This window comes from Papio anubis, chromosome 15 (genome assembly GCF_008728515.1).
Source record: "Papio anubis isolate 15944 chromosome 15, Panubis1.0, whole genome shotgun sequence".
NCBI classification, from domain to species: domain Eukaryota; kingdom Metazoa; phylum Chordata; class Mammalia; order Primates; family Cercopithecidae; genus Papio; species Papio anubis.
In genome coordinates, this window is record NC_044990.1 from 91,577,428 (window position 1) to 91,600,928 (window position 23,501).

Sequence of the window (23,501 nt, forward strand, 5' to 3'; positions counted from 1 at the left end):
TTCGGCCTGGCAGGTGGCTGCTCATCACCTTCTGCAGAGCGACACACAGGGGCTGGGGCTCAGGAAACAAGGACCGGACCAGGTTGCATCCAACGCACAGCCACCAGGAGCGGCGGGTTCATCACATTTTCCTGCGCGGCTGGCGGCTATACCTGGGTTAACGTGATGGCGGGCAAATGGAGCGTCGAAATGTGATCACAGCAGGGCCTGGAAGGGGAGGTCCGGCCCTGAACAGAAGCAGAGGAAGTGATCCACTCACCCTCTGGCCTCAAGGTGGAGAGGGGAGGCTCTGGGGCAGGGAGATCAGACACATACAGGGAGCCAGAAGCTGACCTGTGCAAGGCCAGCCTCGGCACAGAACCTGACCCTCAGAGGCCCTGGGAGAGGGATGCTGTCTTTCCACTTGCTGTCTTTGGATTTAGAGACTAAAGTCATTTCAGAAGTGGACCTGCCATGTGATGTGAAGGACTAGAACCTAGTCCTGACTTTGCCCTGCAACCCTTTGGAAAGACCAATGTCTGGGCTGAGGACAGCCAGGCTGAGGGACAGCGAGGCTGAAGCGACAAGGCTGAGGGACGGCAGAGCTAGGGGAACAACTCATGAGGAGCTAGAGAGGAGAGCGAGAGCTGAGGGACAGGGCTGAGGTTGGCAGAGGCTAATGAGGGAAAAACCAGGGAGAAAATATGAGAATAAAGGAGAAAGTGAGAGAAATGAGAACTGAGAACGACGGTAAACCGAGAGAAGCGAAATGAAGAAGCGAATGAAACCGAGGAGAAACAAAATCGAGGCAAAACCGGGGCAACGAACCGGTGAGAACAGTCGAAATAAAGGAAGTGGAAATAAGAACATGAAACAAAGGACAAAATAAAGGATCCTCAAAAATAAAGAGACAAGGTTTCCGCATAAAATAAAGGTTTCATAAAAATAAAGTTTCATAAAATCGAGGACAAATCATGGGGCTGAGGGGATGACAGGGACGGTCATAAAACCAGAATAAACCAAGGTCATCATCAGCATCTCGTTATCGTCGTCAATCGGAGGCCTCCCCAGCTCATTTATTGGCTTCCCTGTGGGCTTGTACTGATACCTCCTGATGTGAGGCGGGACCACACATCTGAGGGTGGACCTCAGCTGGTGCCCTTGAATGTCTGTGGAATTTCCTCCACGGCAGGCTGTGGAGACAGAAACCTCTGCAGGCCCCAGAGGGCACCCACCTCCCTGACCCCGCCCAGCTCCCTGACGGGCACCCACTTCTCTGACCCTCATCCCGCAAGCTGGGCCTAGGGAGTCGGTGGTCTGGCTGGTCATGCCCTGGGCACTGGCGCCTGCAGAGAGTTCAGGAGGTGAAGTTTATCTCAGCTCGGCCCATGACTGCATTGAAGGACAGGAGGGAGCAGCCATGGCTGTGGCTGGAATTTGAAGCCAGTGCCGGCAGCTAGGGCCTTTCCCTGGGTGGTGACAGGCAAGGACCAGGGCTCTATTCATGTGAGGGAAGGGCGAGGGGACGCTCCCTGTGGAGGCGGTGGGGATCCTGGTAGCCGGGGCTCAGTGACCGCTGCCTGGGCCACAGCCTGTGGGGACCTGACCTTCCTGGGGAAACCCATGGGCCAAAGGAGCCGAGAAATCCAAGCACCAAACGGCCGCTAGGGCAGGATGGGAGTGTTCAGCCGTGGAGAGGCCGGATGTGTCCATGGGAAAGGAAAGAAATGGAAGCAGAGGCTCTTCAGGGGCACCCGGGAATGCAGCCTACACTCTTCCCAGGCCTCCTCCCTCCGTCCACCGTGCTGCCTGGGTCCTGGGACAGCCCGAGGGCCACAGGCTCCCATGCAAGGCCCGCTGGGGGCCGGCTTGTCTGGGGCTGAATTGGGACTCTGTGGGGCTATGGCTTTAATTTCACAATAACCGATAACCAGTGAACTGAAGCCAGGACAGCACCGTGAGCACCAAGTCGGAGAATTTTCACGAGGGACTGATGAACAGGAACAGGGTGCGAGGCTGCCCCAGCCGTGTCCTCCAGAGGCGCCTTCCCAGGGGAGTGTGAGGCTGCCTGCTGTGGCCCCCAAAGCACCTTCCTCACCGCCAGGTGTCTTTTGAGGCACTCAAACATCAGAGGCCCCAGCCGTGTGCTCTGGAGGAGAAGCTGAGAGCCCCAGGCCACAGGCAGGGCAGCCTCTGAGGGCCGGCTCAGGGAGAGTGGCCGGAGCTTCTGGCCTGGGGCAGGTGGACCTGTTATAAACTGCATGTGTTGCCTCTGGCAGCAGCCACAGCAAGAGATTCTCTTCCTATCACACAGGGAACAAACTCAAGGATCTTGACCCTGCCCTCCTCTCCCCAGCTGGCCGCACTTGGGGATGCTGATGCCACAAAGGAAATAATAAACCAAAACAAGGTAACTCTACTGGGCGGCGGGAACAGAAATGAACATGTAGCAATCAGCCATCTTCATCCCGCAAGCAAGCGAGGCGACGCCGTGGAAAGGACGGCCTTCTTTGCTACAAATAGCCAGAAGTGAACTTGGCAAAGGAAGCGCGGGTCGCACGGGAAAAAAAGTGCTCCAAGGGACGGACAGGACGGTGCCGGGGTGAGGAAAGCACAACGCTGTTCAGACAGTCTCCAATATATGAATTGCAAGCCCAGTTAAAAATATCAAAAGGGCTTTTTTAGGTTTTTAAGACTATTTTTAAAAGTCTAGTTGTATTAAAAAATAAGCAAGATAACCAGAAAAAAGACTGAGGAGGGCATAGGAGACCCACCCGCGTGCATGAGGCCAAGTCTAAAGCTGTGGCCATGGCCTATGGAAAACCCGACAGAAATCTCCCAAATACCCAGCACGTGAGGACGGAGGCAGGCGAGGCACCGGGGACGCGAGGACGGAGGCAGGCGAGGCACCGGGGACGTGAGGACGGAGGCAGGCGAGGCACCGGGGACGTGAGGATGGAGGCAGGCGAGGCACCGGGGACGTGAGGATGGAGGCCGGCGAGGCACCGGGGACGAGACAGACTTCAAACGTGTGGTGCTGGGGCAGGAACTGTGCCTGCAGTCTACATCCCCACCTCATCTATCACGCCAAAAGAAATTACAGGCGGATCACAGATGAAAACACCTAACAGCAGATAATTGTTTTGTCATCTTGGGGAGAAGCCTAAAGCCCAGGAACTAAGAGAATATAACAAGTGTGAAAATAGAATTTAAAAGAAGAGACTGGTTTAGCAATCACTAAGATAAACCATGTGTGGCAGGATCTGCTTGTCTCCTCCGAGCGCACAGCAGCCTCTGCCTCATATGCAGACTTTGGGCCCTACGTGGCACCGGGCTACTGTGTGTGGCTGCAGGTCAGGGCGGGCTGGGCCACACGGCAGGGCCACCCTCCCAATCCCATGTTTACACTGAGCATTTCCTCTGTCTGTGGCTCCTGGGCTGGGGTCTGTGATCCAAGTCTGGGAGGCCTCGAGACGCCCACGGACAGCTCATGGGGCTTGGGGAGTGGGACTGAGCCACCTCTGACTCCTTCTGCCGACTGGGATCCGGTTCCAAAGCCACGCCTGGGAAGAGACTCCTGCCTCTCCCAGGACGACTCTGTACTGCCACGCCTCCGTTCTCAGTGCCCATAGGGACGCACCAAGGTGGCCTTTCATCTAAAACCAGACACAGGTGATGCCAGGGGACCACAGACCCAGTGCGAGGGGAGCTGTGTGGGTTGTGCCGCAGGTATGTTAAAATTCATACAGGACACCCAAAATAATCAATCTTATTCTATGATAATTTTAAAATAATAAAAAAGACTTGTGGCAAGCTGAAAAAATGCTTGATAACTTTACTACCAATGGCTAATTTGCAAACGCCTACACATTGAGAAAAATGGGCAAAAAATATAAACAACAGTTTACAGGAAAAGAAATACAGCTTTTAAACCTAGGAAGTACAGCTTTACTCATTAGTTAAAAAACAAAACAAAACAAAAACCTGAAATGACTGATGTCATTTCTCACCTGTTACATTGGAAGAGATCAAAAGTTTAAAAAAGCCGTTCATTCTCCCCTGCAGGGGCGGCGGCTGAGGCCGGCTCTGGGATAATTTGGCAGTATCTGTATCCAAAGGAAACAGGAGGACTGCCTCTGCAATTCCATCCTTGGGAACGCATCCCGCAGACGCACTCAGACGTGTGGGAGGCGACAGGTGCACGAGGATGTCTCGCCAGTTTTGTTTATAACGATGGAAATTGGAAATAAACTGGACGTCAGCCAACACGCATGGGCTAAGCCCGCGTGATGGCACCGGCTGGAAACGCCAGCGTGAAGGGGAGACAGATGCGATGAGAGGGTCTCCTGCGCAGACAGAGTCGCAGAGGCACGGGACAGACCGCGTGTGCTAAGCTGCCATGCACGTGAAGAGTGGAAGGCCGCTCACGCATGTTTACATGTCTAAGCACAAGATTCTTGGAACTGTAACTACAGTGGTGTCTGACTCAGAGGCGGACACGGGCTTCCACATCACACCCTGTGAAGTGTTTACATTTTGTTCCATGTGCATTTATTGCCTATTGCTAAAAACGTCAAAATTTACTTGTTTAAAAAAGAAAGTTTGGTGAAAAGGGAGCAGGCCTCAGGAAGAGACCACAGCTCCTTGAAAAACAGAACTTGGACACAGGAAGGGGAACATCACACACCGGGGCGTGTCGTGGAGTGGGGGGAGGGGGGAGGGACTGCATTAGGAGATATACCTAATGTAAATGACGAGTTAATGGGTGCAGCACACCAACATGGCACATGTATACATATGTAACAAACCTGCACGTTGTGCACATGTACCCTAGAACTTAAAGTATAATGAAAAATTTTTAAAAAATAAAAAAATAAAACAAGAAAAAAAAGAGAAAGGAATCTGATAATCAAACCTAAAAAAAAAAAAAAAAAAAAAAAACCAGAACTATTCAGGGCCCTCCACAAACCACAGCCAAGCCTAAAGTCATCCAAAGCCACAGTGCTCCCAGGAAAGGAGGCTGACTTACTCTGCACGCAGGTGGCAAAGCCTGGGTTTTTGGCATACGGAGACCCATACTTGTCGATGCAGCCTGCAGGAAGAAAGGGAATGGATGTCAGTCATCCTTACAACACCGGACGGACTGCAGAGCCTCTGCTTCTGAGAAGCTCTGGAGAGGCAGTTACTCTCCTTACCTGGGGTGCTATCATCCTCCAGAAACAATGCCGCTTAGCTTGTGTTCATACAAAACATTTTAGCTCCAACCCCGACAAACAGGAAACCGCCTCTAGCAACTCAGAGGAGCTGGACACCCACACCTGTCAAGTGCTTAAAGCACCGCCCGCAGTTTCGAGGGGGTTCCTCCCGCCGTACAGGAGAATCACCGGGAGTGTTCACTAAGTTTCCTGACAGTACTCAGAAAGCTAAACTTCATTTTCAAGTTGACCCCTGTTGGGAAATGCTGTCCTTAACTGGAAAGCCACTCTGCTTTGGAGAAAGCCCCTGTGTGCTCTCTGGCTGGCTGGACACGGCTTGACAGTGGACATCCCGATAGGGCGGCCAGGGGGAGGTGAGGCCTGGCATATGCACATCCAGGGATGGCCCGAGACGAAGACTGTGCGGAATGGTGCGGGGCCTCTCGACCTGGCCCTTCGGTGGGTTACTGTTGCTTATGTAGGTGCAGAAAGGCATGGACACACAGCGGAAGGCCTCCTGCGGGGGTGCCGTGGACAGCTGGCCATCCCCTGCTTCAGAACTCAGTCCCAGCACACCCAGGCTGGCGCCTGGACTTTCCGGGCCAGTTCCAGACCCACTGTGTGTGTTCCAGATATGGACCCGGGGAAGGACCCTTTACGAGGACATTTACTAAAATGCACTTTGCAACATTAAAAAGGAAGACCCTGGAATACATTTCTCTCCTTCTACGTGAAATGCACTCAAGGAGCTCTGAGACGGTGTCAGTCAAACAGGCTGACCCGGGGTCTCTGGGCTTCCCTTTCTTGCTGTCCTCCCTTCTCAAGTGTACACTGGGGGTCTCCGGAGGCCGCCCCGCATGCACCAGGTGCTCTGATGGCTGAGATAACGTCTGTGCATTCCTGTTCTTCAAATTAAACAGAAACACTATTCAGTGTTCTTGGTTTTAATTAAGAATACGGTAAATATCAGTCCGTACAGCCCACATGAACATGGACCCCTTTGGGGTCCTCAGTGACTTCAGAAGTGTTTAGTGCTGAGATAAGAAAACTGGAAGACAAAGTCCATTACATGTCCTGACATGGAGCTGAGCCTGGCGTCAACTCAGAGAAGGGGTTTGCAGATAACGGCATTCGCCTGAGGTTCACTAACACGGAATAAAGCTGTGATATAAAATAAACAGAGAATCTTGTGTTTCTGACCTGCATGTTCTGGACAGTTCCACGTGCACTGTGTGATTAAGAATCTTCCTTCCAAGAGTTGCGTGGTGAGGAGATGCCTCCAGCATGAAACACGTACCCCCCAACTATGCCTCTACGACAACCAGGGTAGAGAAGTGATTGAGACTTACCTAAGTATCTCGGGTAAAAATAGTCCTGTGGAAAAAGAAAGAGAAAAGGCAAGCGTTGACTGGCACGCTACGAGGGTCTCTAAGCAACATAAGCATCCGCCGGTTAATCAGAGGCTGCTCCACGGTGGCCGGAGGTCACCCCACCCAGGGAACCGAGGGGAAGTGACCCGGGAAGCTGCCGTGCTGCCGACTTGGCTCCTGCAGACGGGCGCTTACGAAGCCATTAGCACGACTGCTGTGAGACCAACAAGCAAAGGCAGGGCCATTTCCAGCTGCGTAGGAAGCACCACCCCATGTGTCCAGCAGAGAGGCCTGTCCAGGAGAACGAGAACGCCTCCAAGTAAAACTCCAATCTTAGTTCCCTGTTGACATCAGGGTCTCTAGAACCCAAAGACCTCAGTTCCCTGTTGACACAAAGGTCTCTCAAAACCCCAAAGACCTTTCGTTTGGCACATGGGCATTGATTTGCACTCATTGTATTGGTGAAACAAAACTGGTATTGGATGAGGCATGGAGGCTGTAACGAAGGGTCTTCTCATCCATGAAAGCACGCCGACGAGGTCCACATTCGACACAAGTGAGCTGCCGAGTCCGGGAACCACCTGCCCGTCACTTGGCCAGCAGAGGCCCACTGGAAACTTCTTCAGGATCCTTCTGCCATGGCCCAGATTCTAGGGCCACAGCCTGGTTAAAGCAGCCTCCAATCTCCAGCTTAGGGTCAACCATGCCAGCAGTTTGGCCCTGAATGCTCTAAACCAAGAGACCACAGTCATGGCAGAATAGTCCCAGCGGCCTCTCCATGCTGCATATGAGTCAGCATTTTCACACTATTTTATGAAACCCTCACAAACAACACCCAGGAAGGTCTTTTTAATCCCATTATCAGGAACGAGGAAACCTGGCTTCAGGATGGTGTGGGATTCGCCTGGGGGCGCAAGGTTCAGGATTAGCAGGCACTGGTAGCATTTTGCAGAGTGGCGGGCAGAGGCAGTACCCAGCGCCATGTGCAACGCGCCTCTGGCTTCATGTGCTGGCTCCGTACGGCTTTTCTGCCTCCTTCCCACCTCTTTCCCACACTTGCTGGCCTCGCCACACCTTTTGTGGGAAGAGCCTGGAGGGCCCCATCCCAGCCCTGCCAACACCTTCCTGAGGCCTGCTTGGATGTGTTTTCACAAAGTTGTGTTCCAGGAGAGATGGGATGCTCTTAAAACCTTACTCCCTTAAGAGAAAGGAAGGGTCAGGGTGAGCTGGTGTTCAGCTCATGTGTCTGTTGGAGGGCGGCCGCCCTGGAGGTCAGGAGGGCTGCAGACCTGGAACACACACCCTCATATGCCTGCCCTCATTTCTCTCACTTCCAATTTTAGTCATGGCAAACTCCAGAAAAGGGGTGACCAGCAACACGAGTGAGCCCTGGTGGAGGTCTGGGGCAGCACGGGGCAGCAACAGCTTCCCCGGCTTGGAAGGAGAAGGGAAGTGATGGGGCTTTGTCTCAAAGTGGGAGGCTCTGGCTCTGAAACAAAAGACTTAGGAGGGATGTAAAAGGTGTCCTTTCAGGTTTAGGAAGCCAGGGATTGAAAACAACTAAGAACTAGTGAGCAAATGGCCTAACTATACACAAATGCTTGCATTACCACAGCTTTACAGCGTGTCCTATATTTCAAAATCAAGACTAGTCATACTACTTAATGTGTAATCTGTATTAATACCAAGTTTTATTGTTGCAAAAAGGCATTATTCATGGAAAAATTATGCCAATCTCCTTTCAGTCAGCCATACCTATGGGAATGGGGTTTCTGAAACCACAGGGTTACAACTCTGGGCAGTGTATCCTAATTTGCATGCTTGATTATTTGAGGCGGTAATGGAGGCAGAAAGCATGTGTCAATTCCACCTGTGATCTAGGGGAAAGACCGTTAAATCCTGAGCAAGAGTAAAGCTTCAACAAATAAACCTAAAAACGCTACACACTCCCAAGAGAAAGAGACACTTCACGTCGTCCTTAGAACATTCTGGCCAAAGAAGTAAGACCCAGAAATGGCTTTGAGTAAAGGCACCCAGATAAGCTCCCTGACCTGCAGAACCAAACACAGAGCACTTTGTTCTCAAAACCCTCCTGCCCCTGTCTGCACTACAAGTTGTTCAGGTGCATAAACCTTGGCCTGAAGCTCTGCATTCGCCGACTCTCCAGGGCAGCACCCCCAGGAGTCCCCATGGAGCAGAGGCCACCACTCAGGAGGCTGAGATTTAGAACCAGGAGCTCCTTACATAGACACTGACTCTCTTTCTTCTCGACCTAGGAAGAGCGAGACCTGTGGTAATGGGTTGTTGTGCTGGGGTTAGGTGAGGGCAACAGTGGGAAGAAGCTGGGATTCCCAGGCTGGAAATGGCGCCATTTGGCCCCTGGAAATCCTCTCCCTAGGGATCTGATTCTGTTTTATTCGAATAGCTACAGATAAAAATAAGCGAGCAAACCACTGCACTGTCAGCTGAAGCTTCAAGAGGAAAAAGACAACATCTACCTGCCAGGCATCGAGCCTGGTACTGACTGTCCCCCAGAGGCCTCAGGAGCCATCACCAAACACGTGGATGGATGACAGATGAACAGTGGACGAGTGCATGAAAGAATGGATGGGTGAATAAATGAGTGGATGGGCAGAGGGATGCATGAATGAGTAGATGGATGGATGGATGAGTGAATGGATGAATGAGTGAACAGATGGAAGGATAGATGGATAGATGCATGTATGGACAAATGCACAGATGGATGAATGAATGGATGGATGAGTGAATGGATGGATGAGGGAATGGGTGGATAGATTAGTGAGTAGGATGGATGAGTGAGCAGACAGATGCATGGATGGATGAGTGAGTGGATGAATGAATGAATGAATGAGTCAGTGGATGAATGAGTGGATGGGAATGAATGAATGGATGAATGAGTGGATAGAGATTGATGAATGAACAAATGAATGAGTGGATGGATGAGTGCGTGGAAGAAAGAGTGAATGAGTGGATGGCTGAAATGAATGGAGATGGATGGATAAATGAATGAGATGATAGATCACTGAGTGGGTGAATGAATAAATGAGTAGATAGATGGGTGAGTGGATGGATGGATGGATGGAATGAAATGAATGGAATGGATGGATGGAATGGAATGTGGATGGAGGAATGGAAGGAATGAGTGGATGGAATGGATGGTGGATGGATGGATGAATGAATGGAATGGAATGGTGGATGAGTGGATGAATGGAATGAATGAAAGGAATGGAATGGATGGAATGGTGGATGGATAGATGGAATGGAATGGGTGGACTGGATGGATGGAGGATGGATGAATGGAATGGAAGGAATGGATGGATGGAATGGAATGGAATGGAATGGTGGTGGATGGATGGATGGATGGAAATGGACGGATAAATGGGAATGAACGGGTGGGTGGATGGGTGACTGGATGGATGGAGGATGGATGGAATGGAAGGAAGGGAGTGGATAGATGGAGTGGAATGGAATGGGTGGATGGAATGGAATGGAATGGGTGGATGGAATGGAATGGAATGGATGGAATGGAATGGAATGGATGGTGGAATGGGGAATGGACTGGATGGAGGAATGGTGGAATGGGTGGATAGATGGAATGGAATGGTGGATGGAGTGGAATGGAATGGTGGATGGAATGAATGAATGGTGGATGGAATGGAATGGGTGGTGGATGGAATGGAATGGGTGGTGGAATGGAATGGAATGGATAAATGAATGGTGGAATGGAATGGAAGGGTGGATGGAATGGATGGTGGAGGAATGAGTGGGTGGATGGGTGGAATGGAATGGAATGGATGGTGGAATGGAATGGGTGGATGGTGGAGTGGAATGGAGTGGAATGGAATGAATGGGTGGATGGTGGATGGAATGGATGGAATGGGTGGATGGTGGAATGGAATGGTGGTGGAATGGAATGGTGGTGGAATGGAATGGAGTGGTGGTGGTGGATGGAATGGAATGGTGGTGGAAGGAATGAAGGATGGTGGAATGAAGGGTGGATGGTGGAATGGATGGGTGGAATGGATGGAATGGAATGAGTGGTGGATGGTGGAATGGAATGGATGGGTGGAATGGATGGAGTGGAATGGAATGGAATGGAAAGGGTGGATGGAATGAACGAATGGTGGAATGGAATGGAGGGTGGATGGGTGAATGAATGAATGAGTGGGTGGATGGGTGAATGAGTGGATGGTGGAATGGTGGATGGAATGAAGGAATGAGGGTGGATGGGTGGAATGAATGGAATGAGTGGTGGATGGAATGAATGGTGGAATGGAATGGTGGTGGAATGGTGGTGGAATGGAATGGTGGATGGTGAGGAATGGAATGGGTGGATGGAATGGATGGAATGAATGGTGGTGGAGTGGAATGGAATGGAACAGGATGGTGGAATGAATGGTGGAAATGGAATGGAATGGATGGAATGGAATGGAATGGAATGGTGGAATGGAATGGTGGTGGATGGTGGATGGTGGAATGGAATGGAATGGGTGGATGGGTGGAATGGAATGGAAAGGGTGGATGGAATGGAATGAATGGAATGAGTGGTGGATGGTGGAATGGTGGATGGAATGAATGGAATGGTGGTGGAATGGAGGGTGGATGGAATGGTGGAAATGGAATGGTGGATGGTGGAGTGGAATGGTGGATGGAATGAATGGAAGGATGGAATGGAAGATGGAATGGAAGGAGGAAGGAGTGGCTGGAATGGAATGGAATGGAGTGGATGGTGGTGGTGGTGGTGGTGGTGGTGGTGGTGGTGGTGGAATGGTGGAATGGGTGGAATGGAATGGGTGGATGGAACGGGTGGATGGTGGATGGGTGAACAAATGAGTGGGTGGATGGGTGAATGAGCCAGTGGATGGGTGGAATGAGCCGGAAAGATGGGTGGAATGAAGGTGGGTGGAATGAGTGGTGGAATGAATGGAGGTGGTGGAATGGAATGGAATGAATGAATGGAATGGAGTGGATGGTGGAATGGAATGGAATGAGTGGAATGGAATGAATGGAATGGAATGAATGAGTGGAATGAATGGAATGAGTGGATGGTGGAATGGAATGAATGAGTGGATGGTGGAATGGAATGGAATGGAGTGGATGGTGGTGGAATGAATGAATGGTGGTGGAATGAATGAATGAGGGGAGTAGGTGGTGGCCCTAGAAAGAACAATGGAATGGAATCATAGATGGGGTGGAAGAAAAATGGAATGGACAAATGGAACGAAAGGATGAATAATAGGGAAGGCACTTTGGAAAGAAGGAACCTAATGTGATTTTTAAAAATTTACATCCTTGTTATTACTCCGGACATCTGCCAGACCCAAGCACTTCCAGGTGGCAAATGTGGTGCCCACTGCATGGAGGATCTACCACTAGGTCTCTCGGAGGTTTGTGCACTTTGCTGTTCCTGGCAAGGACAACTCAGAGGGCAGCAGCCTCCTGGTTAGCACAGGGCCCTGTCCCTGAGTGAAGTAGGCAGAGGTGCTCGGCCCAAGGCTCCTCGGCGGGTTTGAGCACCATGAAGGGCCCAGGATGGCCTTGAATGCGCCCAACATAAATTCATAAACTTTCTTAAAACAAGAGATTTAGGCACAGACCTTCTTTTAGCTCATCAGCTGTTAGTGTTACTTTTATGTGTGTGGCCCAAGACAATTCTTTCTTCTTCCAATGTGCCCACGGAAGCCAAGAGACTGATGTCCCTCTGTGCTAGGGGTTCTGGGGGCCGAGGCTGGGGAGCCCCGCCTGCAGAACATCCCGTGTAAATGAGCGGAGCCGGTGCTCCTCTGACACCTCCTCTGATCTGGCTTCGTTGCCTCGGTTTCGTAGGCATGGAGAAACACCCTGAAGCAGCTTGAGGGAGCTGAGCCCCAGGACAGGAGTTTCTGGTCTGGCTGGGGTCTAAACACAAGGCCCCAAATTTGTTGCAAAACTATGGAAAGCGCCTGATGAGTGGATGCCGCCTCCAGACCCCATGTCAGCCTCTGTTGCCTTTTGATCTGCTCAGGAGAGCAGTGGGTGCTGGCAGAACCCATGGGAATTGGTGCAGTGTCACAAAGACCCAAGTCCACCATCAGCCTCGCCCTGCCGCACCACCAGACCCAGGCTCCCCGGCCAAAGGCCACCCACAGGGCAAAGGTCAAGCATGGCAGAGAGCTGCACACGGGTCCCCAGGATGGTGGGCTCGGGACCAGGCTGTAGCCTGGCTTCATGCAACCCTACCAGCAGGGCACTGTGGTTCTCAAGTCCCAACCCCAAATGACCTTTGACCTGGGACAGGCTTCCTCACCCACACAGCTGTGGTTCAACAAGGTGGGGGTGACCTCCCCACACCGCCACAGGAATCAGGCAGGACCCAGCATCGCGAACAGACCCTCCAAGGCGCTTGGGGTTCTTCCTGGCCTGTAGCTTGGGGCCCTGCCTACCCACCACAGCTTGGCAGGGTGTCCAGGGTCTCTCGATCAAACCAGACCCCTGGGAGGGCCCATTCACTTTTTAAAAATGGCCAAACCTACACACGGTGATGGCACCCAACGAAATGCGTTAAGAAGACACAGGAAACGGTCGGGCTGTGGCTCAAGCCTGTAATCCCAGCACTTTGGGAGGCCGAGGCGTAATGACCACGCAGGTCAGGAGATCGAGACTATCCTGGCTAACACAGTGAAACCCCGCTCACTCAAAAAATACAAAAACTAGCCGGCGAGGTGGCGGCGCCTGTAGTCCCAGCTACTTTGGGAGGCTGGGAGGGGCAGGAGGATGGCATAAACTCCGGGGAGGCTGGAGCTTGCAGTGAGCTGAGATCTGGCCACTGCATTCCAGCCTGGGCGACAGAGCGAGACTCCATCTCAAAAAAAAAAAAAAATTAAAAAAAAAGAAGACAGGAAACACTTTTGGACGCAAAGTGCAATGAACTGGAAGCACCTCACGCTGGTAAAATCAGTTTGGAAGGTTCCAGAACACTTCCTAAATGCCTTCATCTCTGAATACACTTTAACTCCTTGGGGCCCAGCAAGGTCTCTGCCTGGTGGGGAGGGGCGGCCAGGGGACTAAGGGCACAGCCCAACCTGATGCTCACTCATCCTTGGGCCACGGTCCCCACAGAGCCGCAGTGAGGATCAGAGGTCAGTGAACGTGGACAACCCTCTGCAAACACCCAGGGTCAGTCCTGCATAAATCTTTTCGTGTGAGCGTCATCTGCATTCACACAGCAAATAGTGGTTATTTTTCAGAGTGTGCTAAGAATGCATTACTCTCTTTAGCAAATAACATCCATAAATTTTGTTTCCAAAAACCTTTATCTTACTTGACAAGTGGGCTGAGACTGCTGAGCGCAGGGACTGTTTATCAACACCATAACTTTCTCTGATATTTTCCATGGGAAACGGCCACAAGAATTCACTAACCCTTTGACCATAATGTTGTCTTCCAAGAACTCGACTTCTATGAGAAAACGCAGAGTAACACCCACAGGAACTGCCCTTGGGGAGCCTTCCTTTCTCAGCATTTGCAGAGCCTCTGAAGAGCCGCCGTCTTACAGACCCTTGGCCTGGCAGCCCGGCTCTATTCATGTTCTTCTAGCTTGGGAAGTGTAAAATCCTTGCCTTCCTTCCGAATTCGTTTCCTAAGTCTTCACACCCGGCAGCCTGTTGCCCCGAGCAGAGTGGAAGTGCTGACCCCACTGCCCACAGCAGGCAGCGCCCATGGCCCACGGCCCCCGGCCCAGAGGACCCCAGGCTGACCTGGAGGGAGACGAGCCCCAGGAAAGCACAGTCAGTACAGCCGGCATGCCCATCCCCACCCACGGTCAGCAGTGACAGGCGCCTCTGCCCTCCTCGAAGCTCACACCCAGGTGCACCCTCCCTTGCTGGGAGCCCTCTTCCTGGAAGCTCATCCTGGGTGTGACTGCCAGGTCAGCTGTGGATGCGGGGAACAGCCTTTGTAGCTGACTGCACAGCTGTGAGCACCCCTCCTTGCCCCACAGCGCGGACGTGGTGCCTGAACCAGTGGGTAACTAAGCTCTTCTCACAGAAGCCCCAAGACACACATCAGCGTATCTCACAGGCTTCGTGGCAGACGAGACAGAGGAGCTCCAGTGGCTTCCAGCAGCTGCATGGCAGTAATGCTGAGACTCACTCTGCCCGTCTCTGCCCCAGACACACAGCACACTCCCGACAGCCCCCAGCAGGGTGCCCCATGGTGCACAACATTCAGCATGTGAGCGTGAACGCAGTGAAGGAACAGAGCCGCAGCCCCCACAGGCCCTGGGCCAGCGCGGGTCTCAGCGAGGAAGGCCTGCGGTCTTTCAGAGCAAGCCCCACCAAGGGCTGCCTGCTCTTAAGTGCAGAGCAGTGACTGTCTCTGGCCATTTGGCAGCATCCTTGGGGGCCCCGAGAGAAGCCAGTCAGGAAGCCACACAGCTGTCGGATTGGAGGGATGCTGGCCACAAGACACACTACAAGGAGAGCGGCCCGGGACAGCCACTGTCTGCACGTGGTGGGGAGAAGGGAGCCTGGGGAAGCGCTGACTAAAGAGAGGCCAGTCTGCGGGGGAGCAGAGGGCGGGGAAGAGGAAGGAAGAGAGCTCCTCTGTGCCCACTCCGACCCCAGTGGCATCGCTGTCCTGGGAGCAGCCTCGTGCCCACAACAGCTGCCGCGGGGAGGAAGTCGGATGTCTCACTGCAAATGCTTCGGGAAAAACAAGATGGTGTACTTTCTGATCATATAAAACAGCAAAATAAAACAGTCGTGAGTGCAGGGCCAGTGATTCTGCAGTTAGAACCGTGTGGGCTTCGTCCCCACCTCCGGTGAGGGCGTCTCCTGCACGCGGTATCCACGCTTCAGGTCGCACACACGTGTCTTGGACCCAAGTTCGCCTTAAGAGGTGTCGATCGCTCCAAGAAAATGTGCTAACCTTGGAGTCTGGGGCCTGGGCTTCCCTCTGAGTCTTCCCCACAAAAAACGAACTGGGACCAGTCCTTCAATAAACTACCAGCCTCTGTTCTCGGAAGCACACGAGGGGAGGACGCCTGGGTCTTGCCAGCCACCACGTTCTATGATCCCAGGACAAATACGACTGCAAAGTTCGTGTTTGTTCCCGGCTTACAAAGGGGAGGTTTATTCATGGCCTCTCCAGATCCAAGGGCAGCTGCTCCATGGGACGCTGGACAGCTCAGTTCCCTCGAAAGGGCGGCTGCACCATCAAGCCTGACTCAGCCCAGAGATCCAACCCGCAGGGTCCTGGCAGGGACAGCTGTGCCCTGGACGCCGGCGGGCCACTGCCGCTTCTGCACCGGGAGTCACGCCCCAGCCTCTCCCACTGGGCTCCTGCCCTGAGCTCTGCCCAGCTGGTGTAAGGACAGTAAAGGCAACCAGATGCCCTGACTGCGACCACCACTAACAGTCGCCAAGTGCGCACACAAGCACAAATCATAGACGCCCCAGCAGCTGCCTGAGGGACAGGCTTCTCCTCCAGCTTTATCCAAGTTGAGCTGGTTTTGGCCAGATGACCGGGCCCAGGCCCCAAAGCCACCTGGGGTGCTCTGAGGATGGGTTAGACTTAAAGGTTACTTGGACTCCTCCAGTGGCCAGGACACACGTCTCTAATGGACGGGTTACCTTCCACGTTGTGAGGGACCCGCCAGGCCTGCAGGTGGGTGCCTTCCTCTGGCCTCATTGAGCAGCAACACTCAAGTTCAAACACAAAACCACCATTTACGGTGGAGCCACGGGCTCTGTAGCCCAGCATGGCGCACCGGCAGGCCGTGTTCATGAGACTCACACTCCGAGCCACTGACACTCACCCAGCTCCCCGCAGCCGCTGTGCTTTACGCACCCACACCAGCACCACTGAGCCCACACGTGGGTGCCAGTACACTCACAGTCGCCTGCACACAGACGAGCACACAGCTGGGTCAGGGGTGCTGCCACATCCTGCTCTTCCCCAGTCCTGGTGAGCGCAGGAGTTAATGACAGAGTGTGGGGCTCAAACGCCCAGGACATGCTGTAGCCCTCCACAGGCTTCTCAGCCTCTCAGGGCCTCAGTTTCCACATCTGTAAAATGGCTCAGTGACAGCTGCTACATGTTGTTGTGAGGACGTAACAACTTCACACATGGAGACCCTGAGAACAGCGCTCTCGGGAAGACCCGTGTACAATTCATCTTTCAGACTAACAGACGAGCTGAGCGACGGACGAGCTGAGCAACGGATCTGAGAATGGGAGTGACCGTGCTCTTCACAGGACAGTTTCATCATCTGCTGCTATTCAGTTACCCGGGTTGAAATAAACGGAAAGCCGGCCTGCCTGTAAACATTGTCATGCATTTCCCACAAGTGTAAAAAGGAAGTGAACAGTATCTTCCAGGTGTGGTGGGGACGGTCCAGCCACACCCAAAGCCCACTGCGCCTCCCTGAGAGCTCCCGTGTCCGGGCTGCCCTCATTTGGAGTGGGCAGGAATGCCAAACTGCAGCCCTCTCTGCTTCTGCAGGGATAGTCAACTTAGCAATTCTGAACAGAATCAATGTTGACTCAGAGAGTGGCTTTACTATACTGCGGACAGTCGGACCTGGATGGGAGCCGGTCCCAGCCTGGCCAAACGTTGGGCCTTTGTATGCTGAGAATCCGGCCACTGCAGTGACCGGCCCAGGCTCTCTGAGTGCTGGCTGGGTCAGGCTGTGTGTTCTCCATGGAGCCCCAAGTTCCCAGGCGAGGTCGTCACACAACTGGGTCTAGCAGGTTTGTGGACAGATGTGGAGAAAATGTATTTTCTTATCATAGGCACTAACACTGGAAGGAAAAGAATTTTACCTATAATTTGAAAACAGAGCCCAAGAAAATTAGTAGGACATTAACGAGGCTCAATATACTTTCCTATTTCTTTTGAATATTATACTTTTAATCAACACCAGTCAGTCAGAGCAGACTGTGCCTCTGTCAGAGTGAAATGCAAAACGGATACTGTTCTTAATTTACTCTACTTCCAGTTCCCCTTTAAAATTTATTTTAAAACTTTTAAAATGAAGCTTTCACTTGGTCAGGGTGAAAATTTACACACCAGGATTGCAATGAAATCACTGGAATATAAAAACCATGGAAGAGTCCAGAGCATTTCCAACATCAAATACAAAACCCTTCAACAATGAGCTTTGCACTGGAGACACAGCTCTCAATTTTAACCTTAGAAAACAGGGAAAATGAAGCATGAGGAAACCTGGATGCCTGTCAATGGCTCTGGGGTAAAACCATAACCTGGGAAGCGCTCGGCATGCCCCAGCTAGCAAGCTTAATGCCCCTTTACTCAGAGTCTCAAGAACGAAGCCATAAGCACTTGCTTTCTAAAAGGGTGTTTTGTTCCTAAATAACAAAGGGAGACGTTCAGCGTTTCTCAAAACGTCTTTAATTAGAGTTTTCCACAGATGTGAAGCTCTCCGGCTCGGGTGAGGGTGTCGTGTGCAGGGCCTGGCACTCGGCTGCCTCTGAGAAAGCCCTGGGGGAGCCTGGCACCAAGTGCCTGCAGACACCGGGTAGAAACAAGCACCTGCACAGGTGCAGGCACAGGAAAGGGCTGCAGAGCCAGCATGGAAGACAGCCCTCAGAGGAGACCAGGCCCTGGTCCCCCTGCCAGCCTGCAGGCCTCAGGATGGGCCCAGGAGGAAAGCCCTTGGCCACAGGGCTCCGGCCCCTCGGGCAGGGGGCTCTGGGAGTGAAGAGACGCCGGGGGTCCGAGAAAGCTGGGGCCACAGAGCCCCGGAACCTTGTCTCAGTCTTTAGGGATCCTGATGTAGCTGTCAGTGGTCTTCTGACCCCGAAGTTGTGGAAAGAGAAAAGTGTGTGAGAGGGTGCACATGTGTCTGTGTGTGTCTGCATGCATGTGGCTGGGCATCCATGTGTGCCTGTGTGTGTGTGTGTGACTGTGTGTACGTGCGTGCATGTTAGTATGCATGTGTGCCCGTGTGTGTGCATGTCTGTGACTGTGACTGTGTATATGTATATGTGAATGTGTGCATGCATGTGTACATGTCTGTTAGTATGTGTGTGCCTGTGTGTGTGTGCATGTCTGTATGTGACTGTACGTATGTCTGTGTGAATGTGTGCATGTATGTGCACGTCTGGTAGTATGTGTGTGCCTATCAGTGTGTGTGACTGTGTGTGCATATGTCTATGTGAATGTGTGCATGTATGCGTATGTCTATTAGTATGTATGTGCCTATGTGTACATGCATATATATCTGTCTATGGGAACATACGTACCTGTGTACATGTGTCTGGGTAGGGGTGTGTGTGTCCGTTCACACCTATATCCATGAGTCAGTACCTATCTGTGCAGGTATCCATGTGTGCATGTGCACATGTATCTGTGGGATGTGTGTGGGAGTGTGCTGCAGCCTCTGTCAAAGCAGGGCAGGGGAGATCTCAGCCTGGCCATCATCTTCCCCACCAGGCGCCCCCACATTGTACAGCCCTCCCCTCCAACTGGAACCTCCCGTTAGGCCATCCCAACATCTGGGCCTGTGTCCCAGCCAAGTGGCTATCCCCAGGTGGGGACTCAGAGGGGTTTTCATTTCCATACAGGGTACTCCTTCCCTAGCTGTGCCCAAAGAATCCACAAGGTCAGGGAAAAGGTGCTTGGAGGGCACATGCAATTGAGGATGAGCCAGCAAGTTTCAAAACGGATACACCGACATCCCTTGCAGAGAATTCCTCACCACCAGCAGTGGGGAGAAGAGAGAGAAACACAGAGGGAGACAAAGAAAGAGAAGGGGGAAGGGAAACCTGGCCTCGGAGCACAGGCCTGGCCACATGTCGTGCAGGTGCAGGTGCAGGTCGGCTAACCCAGGCCGACCCTCAGGGAAGGCCACCAGCCCTCGGTGAATATCGTGCTTTGTATCTCAAATAAAGCCAGGTGATGGGATCAGGAACCACAGCCTGGATGATGTTCCTGCACACAAGCCGGGGATCAAAGTGCACAAACAGGCTCCCAAGCAGGCACCGGAGGACCTGGGCGTTAGGGCTGGGCTGGGATAAGTCTCTAGTCTTGGATCCTTTCTGGAATCGAGGGGTGATTACAGAGATCTTAGCAGGCCCTGGAACCTGATGGCCTTCAAGGATTTAGTAAAAAGGCACTGGGCCTGGGAAGCTTTAGCAGAGACACAGTGGGGAGTTACCCAGTCCTCTCTGAATTAGAAACTCAGGCAAGGAACCCAGCAGGGAGAGGCAAGGCCAGGGAGGGAGAATAACAATATAAAAAGGAAAACAAGATAAGGAGAAGGTCTGGGCGGTGGAGGCCCGTGGGGGCGGCCCAGCCTGGAGGAATGTCGAGGGAGGGGCACGGCTCCAGCAGAGAGGGCTGGGGAGGTGGGAGGAGTGTCCCTTCCAGCAGAACAGGGCTTTAAACCACAGGTGTGTGGTGAGGGCCAGAGCATGGGAGGGGTGCTGGGCTAAGGATCCAGCTGCTGAAAGGTGGGGGTCTGTAGAGCAGGCGCTTCCGGGAAGAAGTACGCAACCAGGAAGCAGCCCCAGCTTGAGGCAGTGGGACACGCTGCAGGCAGATTAGCAGGTGGGCAGGTGGGCACAGGGGTTAGCACACAAGTGAGCTTGGAGCCTGGGAGGGGTGCTGTGCTTAGTATCTGCCTGCTGGAAGGGTTGCAGAGCAGGCGCTCCCGGGAAGAAGGCGCAACCAGGAAGAAGCCCCAGCGAGGGGCAGTGAGACACGCTTCAGGCAGGTTAGCAGTTTAGCGGGTGGACATGAAGGTGAGCACACTGGGGAGCTGGCTCCAGCTGTCCCTTCCCTCCCTCGTAGGAGGCTGCCCAGGGAAAACAGGCAGGGCTGGGTAGGTGCATGTTAACTAACGGCGGCCAGGCACTTCCCACATCCTAAAATGGCAGGGGGCTGGGACCACCTTCCCCACAACCACTCGTGGAGGACCACACATCAAGACTCGGGCCTGGGGAGGCCAGGGGCCCGAGGATGCTCTGACAGTCACCACGGCCAGATCCTGGTCAACGCATGAGCTCAGGCCACAGCCCTTGTCCTCAATCAGCCTCACCGCACAAAATGTAAAGCAAGCGACATTTCAAAGACAAGGAGCCCCTGGCCTTTGACAGGGAGAAGTTCATGGATGATTTTCATGCATTCGCAGGAAGTTGTGCTTGGACGGTTCCCTCGGGCCTGGGGTCTCCCAAGGGTGTGGCAGAGGATGCAGTGGAGACTAGGGTCCCAGGAGGGGTGGGCCTGGTGTGCTGGAGCTGGCTGGGACTCAGCCAGCCTCTGGACCCTGCCCCTGCCCCAACCAGGCTCTCCCCAGCATCCGCCTGCCTGCAGGAACCCCAAACAGAAACAGACAGCAAGCTAATGGCCAGCTCCAAAAACCAGAGGGAAAGCGGGTTGTTATCATTTGGCATGGGGGCTGGGAAGGAGGGCAGAACTCTGGAAACGAGATGACGCTGAAAGGAAGCCGGCAGAGGCTGCTGGGGCCAGGCTGTGAAAGGACGGGAAGGAGGCCTCCCCAGCATCAAAGCCACTCAGCCACATGCAGAAGGGTGAGGGGGACGGACATGCCAGCACAGAAGCCATCTGACCCAACCGCAGTTGTATTAAAGTGTTGGGATCCTGAGTGCTGTTTTCATTTTCTTGTCTTCATTTCACACCTTTGTAAATGAAGTTATTAAATTAAAATTGGAAAACCAGGTAGGGGACTGACTTGGGAAGAACAACACAGTACCTCCAGGCCTCCTTCAGTCTGATTGACATGGGCCCTGCGTGTCCAGGAGGACAGCCAGGAGGGGCTGCAGCGGGGCCCTGCAGTGCTGCGCAGAGCGGGCACCGTGGGTTGCGAGTGAATCCTGCTGCCCTCAACTCCCATCACCAGCACGCCCCATGCCGCAGTCCCTGTGCACGCAGAATGTTCAGGGTGAGGACGCTGTTGGAGGGCACTGCACCAGCCACACGACCAAGCCCACGGCTGGGCGGCGAATCCGAGCGACCAGGGCACACAGGCCCACGCTGCTTCGGCCAGCGGCACAGGCCAGGATTCATCATTAAAGAAACCGGAAAACAGAGAGGCCTGGGAGAGCGACCAGCTAGGCTGCACTGAATGAGGGCACGGGCCTGTGGAGCTGTGAGTGCTGAGTAGCCGCCTGAGAACAGCCCCAGGTGCCTCATCTCTGCAGGGATGAGCTATGCCCACAGGTGCACAGTGGCCATCTGACAGCCTCACAGCTTTCAGAAAAGCAGATAGATCTAAGAGGGCTCAAGTCAACCACTAGAAATGTAAGCGGAAACAGGCCTCCATGGGTCATCCAGAACCACTCTTTCATCTCAGGTGACATTCATTCCACCCCAGGAGAATTCCTTAAAAGGAACATTCCAGTAGAACTGACTGTGAAATCACCCAGACTTCAGGGCGGGAGGGACGTCAATGGGAATCCACACCTTCTCGGACTTTCTAAAGTCACCCGCTCCCCGAGCCCGCAGGATAGAGTGGCCGGGCCGTCCTCACACGGCGGCTCCTGCGGGGGCGGCCCCAGGTTCCCCGCCTCCTCCAAGGACATTCCTAACCGAGGTGCCGGGGCCAGCACCGCCGGGCTCCTGAACGCACCCGCTGCCTTTGGGAGAGCACCTGGCAGAAAGGGGCTACGGAGCCGCCCTCCCCTCCCGCAAGCGGCCCCGCTCGATTCCTGGAATCATATTTTTGGACCTGCTGCCGCAAGCAGTTCCCGCCCTCGGCCCTTTCAATTCCTCTTTCGGGAGGGGACCGCTCTCCACCCCTCTCAGGAGGGCGAGACGCGGCCCGGGGGTCCCTCACCTCCAACCCAGCAGAGGGAGGGCCGCGGGGAAGCGGTCCGGGTTTTAACCATTGTGTTTCTTTCGCACTTTGGAAAGGGACTCCCGGCTTCCCCGCGGGGAGGCGTCTGACAAGCGAGCGTTTCCCGGACAGCCCCGCGGCGTCCCACCGGCCTGCGCGGGGATTCTGGGGTCGCCGGGGGATGGGCGCGGGGGACGCGGGGCGGGCCGGGGCTCCTGGGACCCTGAGGCCAGGCCTCGCCGGGCGGAGCTGGGGGGCGACGGCAGCGCTGCCCCTCGGGAGGGGTGGGAGGCGCGCGGGGGCCCGGGGTTCCCCCGCATCCCGCCCGCCGGCCGCTCACCGTCTCGGGGTCGTTCTCGAACACCTCCCGCGCCTCCTCGCGGCTGCACAGCTCCTCCACACACTCCCTCTCCAGGTGGCCCTGCTTGGCCTCCTCGAAGACCTGGAAGGCGCGGCGCTGCCTGGGCCGCAGGAACTGCGTGGCCTCGCGCGCCGGCAACAACGCGGCTGCCCGGAGGGAGAGAGGAGGACGCGTCAAGCCGCGCCCGGAGCCTCCTCCCGCCGCCCGGGGACGGGGTCTCGGGCCCGCGGGACTCACCGAGCGCGCACTCCGAGGCCAGCAGCAGCAGCAGCAGCCGCAGCGGCGCGGCGCGCGGGGCGGCGGGCCCGGGCGAGGGCGAAGGGGCCATGGCGGGCCGGGGACGCGCGGTCAGAGCGCCCGGGAGGCCGAGGCGAGCCGCGGGCGCCGCGGGGCGGAGGCTCCGGTCATCCCGTCCTGGCGGCCCTGAAGGTCACATCGCGGCGGCGGCAGCGGCTGCGGCACCTCGGGCGCTCGGTCTGGGCGGGTTCGGGCGGCTGCGCGCGGGGAGGCGGCGGGGGCGGGACCAGGCGCGGGCGGGGCGCGGGTTCCCGGGAGGATCCGGGCGCGGGGAAAGCGAAGCATCCGGGACGCGGCGGGACTCTAGTGTCTCGGAAAAGGAGCGTCTCCCCAGGTAGTGCTTGTCTTCACTAGCGATGGGGTAAAAGGAGGAGGCAATACCTGGTTCAACTTGAGCAGGTACATTTTGACCATATTCCAGGTGTCATGTGAAGATTTAAGCCTCTTTCCAACCCCCATTCCCCCCGAATCTACTGCAT

General features: G+C 54.3%; 1 protein-coding gene across 1 annotated transcript in view; it reads right to left on the bottom strand.

Annotated features, from left to right (window-relative positions):
* Window positions 1-23,230, bottom strand: part of GAS6 (growth arrest specific 6) — a 41,261-nt gene extending 18,031 nt beyond the window's left edge. The window contains exons 1-4 of the mRNA XM_031655700.1: window positions 22,963-23,230; window positions 22,705-22,871; window positions 6,524-6,548; window positions 5,009-5,071 (exon numbers count right to left, since the gene is read on the bottom strand). Of these exons, the coding sequence (XP_031511560.1) occupies window positions 5,009-5,071; window positions 6,524-6,548; window positions 22,705-22,871; window positions 22,963-23,053 (346 nt within the window). The 5' untranslated portion in view covers window positions 23,054-23,230. The remainder of the gene's footprint in view (window positions 1-5,008; window positions 5,072-6,523; window positions 6,549-22,704; window positions 22,872-22,962) is intronic.
* Window positions 23,231-23,501: the final 271 nt, after the last annotated feature.